This window comes from Rana temporaria, chromosome 6 (genome assembly GCF_905171775.1).
Source record: "Rana temporaria chromosome 6, aRanTem1.1, whole genome shotgun sequence".
NCBI classification, from domain to species: Eukaryota; Metazoa; Chordata; class Amphibia; order Anura; family Ranidae; genus Rana; species Rana temporaria.
In genome coordinates, this window is record NC_053494.1 from 186,309,974 (window position 1) to 186,319,036 (window position 9,063).

Consider the following 9,063-nt stretch of genomic DNA (forward strand, 5'->3'; position numbering starts at 1 on the left):
CCATTTTTTGCGATACGGCACTGTGTCACTTTAACTGACAATTGCACGGTTGTGCGACGTTGCACCCAAACAAAATTGACAGCATTTTTTCCCAGAAATAGAGCTATCTTTTGGGGGTATTTGATCACCTCTGCGGTTTATATTTTTTGCGCTATAAACAAAAAAAGAGCGACAATTAAAAAAATATATTTATTTTTTGCTATAATAAATATCCCCCAAAAATATATAAAAAAAATAATTTCTTTCTCAGTTTAGGCCGATACGTATTCTTCTGAATATTTTTGGTAAAATCGCCGTAAGCGTATATCGATTGGTTTGCGCAAAAGTTATCGCGCCTACAAAATAGGGGATAGATTTATGCCATTTATTTTTTTATTAGTAATGGCGGCAAACTACAATTATTATTATGACTGCGACATTATGGCGGACACATCGAACACTTTTGAGACTATTTTGGGACCATTGTCATTTATACAGCGATCCGTGCTATAAAAATGCACTGATTACTGTTTAAATAACACTGGCAGGGAAGGGGTCAAACACTAGGGGGCGATGAAGGGGTTAAGTGTGTCCTAGGGAGTGATTCTAACTGTGGGGGGGGGGTGGGCTACGAGTGACATGACAGAGATCACTGCTCCCGATGACAAGGAGCAGTAGATCCCTGCCATGTCATTAGGCAGAACAGGGAAACGCCTTGTTTTTTTGCATGTGTGCACTATAATCTGTTTTGTACTGTATTTGGTCTTCTAGCAGCACCAGCTTAGATGTATAGCATTTTTAGGGTGTGCCCACCAAGTATCTTTTTGTATTTTGTATAGACCCTGACCAGGTCTCTTGGCTGGAGCACCCCTCCCCCTCTTCATTACCTCACATTAGTGGCCACCAGTGTATAGGAAGAAACCCTTCAGTTCTCCCACATAGAGGAGTATATCTCCCATGGTTGAGACCCAGGTTCTTTCATTCTATTACTAGGGTAGGACCCACTAATTCGGGGTACTTTGTCGCAGTAAGTGGGCTTAGCACTATATGACTATATAGTGTGACCAAACCCCCGTATTTTTGAATATGTTCAGGTGTTTTTAACTAGCCTTGCAGGATAAATGTCATTTTTGCATGTGTGCGCTATAATCTGTTTTGTATTGTTTACATAGGCATCTCCCCGTTCTGCCGCTCAGTGAGACGATAGCAAGGCACCCGGCGGACATCGAGTCCGCGGGACATGCGGGCGCGCTCACGGTGGCAAATTCAAAGGGACGTACAGGTACATCCCTTTGTGCAGCCGTGCCATTCTGCCGATGTAAATGTACATGCGTCAGTCGGCAAGTGGTTCATAGACTTTCACAAAGTTATACACTTTGCTCCTTTCAGTAGATGCCGTTTGGATTTGGATGCTTTTTATTTAAACTCACGTATTTCACTTTAAAAAGTTAGGCTTCTTTCACACTATGGATTGTATGTCCGTTTTATAATATCCGTTTCTACTGTTATTATACGTATTAACGGACGTTTATTAACGGATTTAATAACGGATACATACGGATAAATATTTTACCCTTCTTCCGTTATTGAAAACGGATAATGTTTATCCGTATATATCCGTATGCATCCGTTATATCATTCCTTTCTAACGTCCGTTAATAAAAAACATTTCACCCTCTTGAACTGCAGTTGAAGCTCCGCCCCCTATTCAAAGTGTTGGGTATAAAAAGAGTGCTTCAATGATTAGCAGTCTGAATTTGAGCACTGAGGAGAGTACATAGCAACATGTTTCCCACCTATCTTTCCTACAGTTTTGATGTTCTGCTGTGGCGTTCCCAAGCAAGAAGGATACGAGATGCTGAAAGACGCCGCCAACGCCGTCGAAGATATTGGATCCATCCCATCACTGCGTCACGGATGACCCACGGGGTTCACAGCACTTTGTATGTGGAGCTGCGGCAGCATCCAGACAAGTTTGCAAGCTACTTACGGATGTCTGTATCAACATTTGATGACCTTCTAGCACGCATCAGTGAACGGATACGTCGGCAAGACACCCACCTGAGAAGGAGTATCTCACCAGAGGAACGCCTAATCGTAACCCTCAGGTATGTACTGATTTTTTTCCTTTTTTTCATTCATTGTGTTCTACAAAATACTAAACCCCATTTTTATTATCTTTTTTTAAGGTTCCTGGCATCTGGTAAGAGTTTTTCGTCTCTGCACTTCCAGTTTCGCCTGGGTATTTCCACCATCTCTGGGATTGTCCGGAGCACCTGCGATGCCCTGTGGGATTGTCTTGTAGAAGAATTTATCCCACAACCTTCTACAGAACTTTGGCTTCAAATTGCTGCGAAGTACCATGAAGTAACACAGTTTCCAAACTGTGTAGGTGCAATCGATGGGAAGCACATCAGGATCCAGAAGCCAGCGCACACTGGGTCCGAGTACTTCAACTACAAGAAGTTCTTCTCCACTATACTTATGGCCATTGCGGATGCGCAGTACAGATTCGTCGCAGTGGACATTGGGTCATATGGAAGAACCAATGACTCACGTGTGTTCAAGAACTCAGTGATGGGGAGGAGGATCTACTCTGGTGAGATGGGACTTCCTGAACCAAGGGCCTTTCCTGGGACCGATGAACCGCCAATGCCTTTTGTTTTCATTGGTGATGAGGCTTTCCAGATGTGTGGCAACTTGCTGAAGCCCTACTCCAGCCGAGGACTAGACCAACGCAAGCGCATCTTCAATTACAGACTGTCACGCGCACGACGCTATGTGGAGTGTGCATTTGGAATTTTTGCTGGTAAATGGCGGATCTTTAACCGGCCAATCCAATTGCACCCAGACGTGGTTGATCAGGTTGTTAAGGCAGCTGTTGTTTTACACAACTTCATCCTAACCAAGGAGCCTTCCCCCAGTGATCCTGAAGAAGTTGAATCAGCTCTGCCTGGAATAGAGCAGATATCCAGAAGAGCTACCCAGGTCATCATGCGTCTCAGAGACGATTTTTCACAGTATTTCCTTACAGAAGCTGGCATGGTGTCTTGGCAGGATCGTATGATGTGAACTTTATTTGAATTCTTTATTTTTGGTGGAAATAAATCATTGTATGTTTGATTGCTTTTATGATGCTGGAGGGTGTACAATCTATGCCCCAGTGTACAATTGACACTGGGGCATAGAATGTGCACCCTCCAACATCATGCTATTAATGTGCTTATATCAATTTGTGTTTGTACACATTGATTGAATGATTCTGGAGGGTGTACAATCTATGCCCCAGTGTACAATTGACACTGGGGCATAGAATGTGCACCCTCCAACATCATGCTATTAATGTGCTTATATCAATTTGTGTTTGTACACATTGATTGAATGATTCTGGAGGGTGTACAATCTATGCCCCAGTGTACAATTGACACTGGGGCATAGAATGTGCACCCTCCAACATCATGCTATTAATGTGCTTATATCAATTTGTGTTTGTACACATTGATTGAATGATTCTGGAGGGTGTACAATCTATGCCCCAGTGTACAATTGACACTGGGGCATAGAATGTGCACCCTCCAACATCATGCTATTAATGTGCTTATATCAATTTGTGTTTGTACACATTGATTTAATGATGCTGGAGGGTGTACAATCTATGCCCCAGTGTACAATTGACACTGGGGCATAGAATGTGCACCCTCCAACATCATGCTATTAATGTGCTTATATCAATTTGTGTTTGTACACATTGATTTAATGATGCTGGAGGGTGTACAATCTATGCCCCAGTGTACAATTGACACTGGGGCATAGAATGTGCACCCTCCAACATCATGCTATTAATGTGCTTATATCAATTTGTGTTTGTACACATTGATTTAATGATGCTGGAGGGTGTACAATCTATGCCCCAGTGTACAATTGACACTGGGGCATAGAATGTGCACCCTCCAACATCATGCTATTAATGTGCTTATATCAATTTGTGTTTGTACACATTGATTGAATGATGCTGGAGGGTGTACAATCTATGCCCCAGTGTACAATTGACACTGGGGCATAGAATGTGCACCCTCCAACATCATGCTATTAATGTGCTTATATCAATTTGTGTTTGTACACATTGATTGAATGATGCTGGAGGGTGTACAATCTATGCCCCAGTGTACACTTCACACTGGGGCATAGAATGTACACCCTCCAACATCATGCTAGTAATGTCCCCATTTTAATTTAACAATAGTACAGTTGTACCTTTTACCAGAACATTGTGAATGAAACACAGACTGGTACTGTGAAAAATAGACAAACTAAATTTTCTTTTTATTTTTTTATTAAATAAAAATAAATTAACAAGATATATTGTTTTGGTGTGTTTTTTAGTGCCACAACAACAACATCAGCACCAGGTTCACATCACATGTCATTGGTATGTGAAATAAGGCAGGGGAGGGAATGTGAAAGGGTCTGGGCATCATGGCTTTAGTGCCAACAAAACATTAGTGCCCAAAAAAAATTACAACAAAAAATATCCAAAAATATACAATATACAAATATACAAAGGTCAAAGGTTTGTAAAGGAGGGTTGATGAGGGAATGGTGATTGGTGTTGGGAACTGGGGTCCTCCGGGGAACGCAAGGAGTCCACTCTACCTTGTGGGTAGATTCTGGGCGTTTCCAGAGGATAGGATTTTGGTGGAAATGAATAGTGTTGAAAAGGAGTGTTAGGGGTGCGAAGATTTGGTGGAGGAGGAAAATTGGTTAGAGGTGAAAAGGACGGGGTTGAAAAAGAGGGTTCTCCCTGGGACAGCAATTGCATCATGCTATTGCAGGGTGTGGATGAAAGGCCCAAATGCTGTTGGGATCCCAGGGAGTGGGGCACGGTGTGGGACCTGTAGCGGCGGGAAGGGGACCGGTGGCTGGAGCGGGAGCTGTGACGGGCTTGGGAACGGTGACGGGCAGGAGAAGCTTGCCGTGATGGTGCACGGTGACGGTCTGGTGAACTTGGGGTAGGGGACATGTATAAATACGGGGATTGAAAAGGTGAGGGGGTTGGGAGGTTAGGTGGAGTTGCAGGAAGGGGGGGAGGGTCTGGAGTGGGGCAGCAGAATCTAAGCACTAGGTCTGTTGACTCCTTGCGGAACTGACACTGCTTCTCAAAGGGCAATTTCTCCACCAAGGGAGCCAGACTTTGCAGATGAAGTAGAATATCAGAAGGGGGACCAGTAGACGGCCCTGCCCCCGCCTGCCGTGACCGGCACAACTCCTCCCTTAAGGATTCCACTTTATCATCCAATCTCATAAAGCTGTCCCTTGTCAGCTTTATGAGATTGTCCAGTACCACTTGCTGTTTCCTACCAGTCCCCAACGGCTGGACCAAATCTCCAAAGGATACTTCTATCCTCTGGCGACTTGGTCGTGACGTTGAGGAAGCTGGTAGGGGAGAAGCTTCTTGCCCCTGATCAGCAGTGTCGGGGGATGGGCCAGGGAGGGGTTGGGAGGGGGGGTTGGTTGTTGGTGCTGCCAAGGGAGCCATGTATAGACTGGATTTTGTTCTGAAAGAGAGATTGAAAGAAATAATTAGTTTTTTGTTCAAAATTATTTGAATTTACACATGGACAATAACATAGATATGACATACTTCCGCATATCATGGCATTTTTGTAGGAATCCGAGGAGTGGGCGGTGTATATATGGGGTTTTACTGGAGGCCCCAGATCCACTTCTCATTTGTTCCTCCTCCCTTAAGTCCCTCATGTGGCGGTCCCTGATGGAGTGCCAGTGACCTTTTATTTTTTCACCTAGAATAAAAATATGTTTATTAATAAAAAAAATAAAATAACATGTAAAATAATAGAAAATTAAATTAAATCTTTACCGACAATCCATTGCTCATGTGTGGACAGGTCCTCCCAGGTGTTACAGATGGCACTGAATATTTGCATCCAAAGAGCCCGGCAGAACTCCCGCTTGGCGTGCTTTTTGTCGGACTTATCCCAAAGGGCAGGACGTTCCTCAATCATAGAAATCAGTATCTGATCATCTATGATCAGATGAGGAAAGACCTGCCCTTCTTCAGTCCGACAAGGCCGAATGCCACCCTGAAAATATAATGATATATGTTATTAGTTTTTAAAAAAGTATTGTGTATTCATTTGACAATGAAACAAATCACACTCTATAAAATACTCACGCGACCACGTCCTCTGCCACGAATACGGGGTCTACCTCTTGTGGGTGCACACTGAGGAGCGGGAAGCTATATTAAAAAAAAAAAAAAAAAACATGAATATACGTAAAGATGTACAACAAAAAACAAAATTTGGTAATATACATACTGGTTCAGCATCTTTGGAAGGCCTATCCTGGGAGTCCTGGGGGGCCGCCACTTGAGGGACACTATCCTCCTCGGATTCATGTTCCGAAGGTCCAGTAAATTCTTCATGCTGTAAAACCAAAATATAAAATGTATTATTTTAAGTATAATTTCTGCAGTTTACTCAAATGGGAAAATACTCACACTTGACGTCTTTTCTTCTGTTGCGTCAGAAAAGTCAGAAGAAATAACTTTTGAAAGTGATTGTTGCTTCTGAGGGGGTGAGAGAGAGAAAAAATAAATAAAATATTTCCATAAACATTCTTTTTAAAAAACAGTCAAAAAAGTGAAAACTCACCTTTTTCATAGATGCCCTCATAGAACTCTTTCTTTTTTTTTGAGAATGATGATGATGATGATGCTGATAGAGAAAATAAAAAATGATGTTTAATTTTTACATATACTGTATATAAAAATTAATTGATATGTGAAAATTATCAAATAAATAAATACTCACACTGGAGCTTGAGGACATCTGGCTACTAGAGTCCAAGGATGTGACATCAGAGTTGTCTGGAATTTCTGACATTACTTTTTTTTTTGACATTTTCTTGGGCATTTTCACTATAGAACAAAAAAAAAATGATGTTGACTTTTAAAATGAAAAAAAAGGATGAATAAATTATATATATATATAAAATTATATATATTGAATATATATATATAATTTATTCATTCATTTTTATACTTTATATATAAATATACACAAAAGGCAATGTTGCTACACACGGTCAAATATCAAGCTGCACACTACCCTAGCAACATCATTCAGGCCCCCATGAAAACTGCATGCCAAAATGCACATGTCCTGCAAAAATGCAAGTAAATGGCGGACATAAGAATGTCGCAGAGTGTCAACACACGGTCAAAAACGATCATGCAAACTTCACTACCAAACATTCATTAACCCATACAAACTGCGGACAAAAATGCAGACAGCTGCAAGCACATGTTCCCAAAACCACTGAAAAAGTAAAAAAAAAAAAGAAATATTTAAAGCCACACATGCACTCACCTTCAATGGTGATAAAATTTTGATGAAATTACGTCAGATGATGACAGATGATGACGGATGATGACGGATGATGACGAAGCTGCTCCCTCCTGCCGGATCAAGGAAGTGTAGACAGGGGAGGGGGAAGTGAGCAAAACCATGTGACCAGGCTCCAGAAGTCTTTACTGAGCATGCTCATTAAAATTAACGTCCGTTAACATAACGGACATTTACGGAGATATTTACTAACGTCCGTGCGCCATAGGCTTCAATGTTAAAATAGAACGGACGTTAATATATCCGTTAATTGCAACGGACAAAAAAAGGACAAAAAATAGTGCAAGACCCGTCACATATTCCGTTACAACTAACGTCCGTACGTTATAACGGACTATTACGGATATTAACGGAACATTAAAAAATGCCATAGACTGCAATGATATTTTAAAAGGACGTTTAACTTCCGTTTTTAAACATTATCTGACGGATTTTAAAACGGATTATTAAAACGGATTTATTTTGTAGTGTGAAAAGGGCCTAACTCCACTTTTGTTGGGGAAAAAAACATTGTAAGGTTTTTAACAAACTTTGTTGCAAATTACTATTATTCTGATGAAATACAGTGGGGGAAATAATTATTTGATCCCCTGCAAATTTTATAAGTTTGCTCACTTACAAAGTAATGAAGGGTCTATCATTTTTACATAGGTGTATTTTAAATGATAGAGACAGAATATCAACCAAAATTCCAGAAAGAAAACACATGATATAAATGTTATAAATTAAAATGCAGTTCAGTGAGTAAAATAGTGCAAAGAGATGCACACCAGTTGATGCTCTTAAAAAAATCTTCATTTTTATTCAGTACCACAGATAATATTAGTTGACACGTTTTAGCCTATGAGGCCTAAGTACAGTGCCTGGAAAAAGTATTTATACCCCTTGAAATTTTCCACACTTTGTCATGTTACAAACAAAAATGTAAATGTGTTTTATTGGGATTTTATGTGATAGACCAACACAAAGTGGCACATAATTGTAAAGTGGAGGAAAAATTATAAATGGTTTTCCAAATTTTCTACAAATAAATATGTGAAAAGTGTGGCGTGTATTTGTATTCAGCCCCCCTAAATCAACACTTTGTAGAACCACCTTTCTCTGCAATTACAGCTGCGAGTCTTTTTGGGGATGTCTCTACCAGCTTTGCACATCTAGGGAGTGACATTTTCCCCATTCTTCTTTGCCAGATAGCTCAAGCTCTATCAGATTGGATGGAGAGTGTCTGTGAACAGCAATTTTCAAGTCTTGCCACAGATTCTCAACTGGATTTAGGTCTGGACCTTGACTGGGCCATTTTAACACATGAATATGCTTTGATCTAAATCAGGGTGCCCAACCTTTTGAAGAACGAGGGCCACTAAAGCAACTTGGTAACCAGTCGAGGGCCACAATGAGCGAAGTGGGCGGATGACAGATCACGACTACTCTATAGGTCCTCCGACCCGCCCAGATGAAAGGGGACAAATTGCCTTCTGTTTTTCGAATTGGAGGTAGGCGGGCATAAACAAACATCTGTCACTCACACTGATGTGCTGCGGTTTACCCACACTGTGGGTGCAGCGTAGTGCACCTGTGTCTATACTGCGGGTTAGCTGAACTTTGCCATAGAGTCCACCTGTGGCAAAAGCCGGCACTTTAGAGGAAGCATCGGCTT

General features: G+C 41.3%; 1 protein-coding gene across 1 annotated transcript; it reads left to right on the top strand.

Moving 5' to 3' along the window:
- Nucleotides 1-1,896: 1,896 nt before the first annotated feature.
- Nucleotides 1,897-3,051, top strand: LOC120944445 (protein ALP1-like). The gene is made up of 2 exons (XM_040358506.1): nucleotides 1,897-2,087; nucleotides 2,169-3,051. The coding sequence occupies exons 1-2, from the start codon at nucleotides 1,897-1,899 to the stop codon at nucleotides 3,049-3,051; spliced, it is 1,074 nt and encodes a 357-aa protein (XP_040214440.1).
- Nucleotides 3,052-9,063: the final 6,012 nt, after the last annotated feature.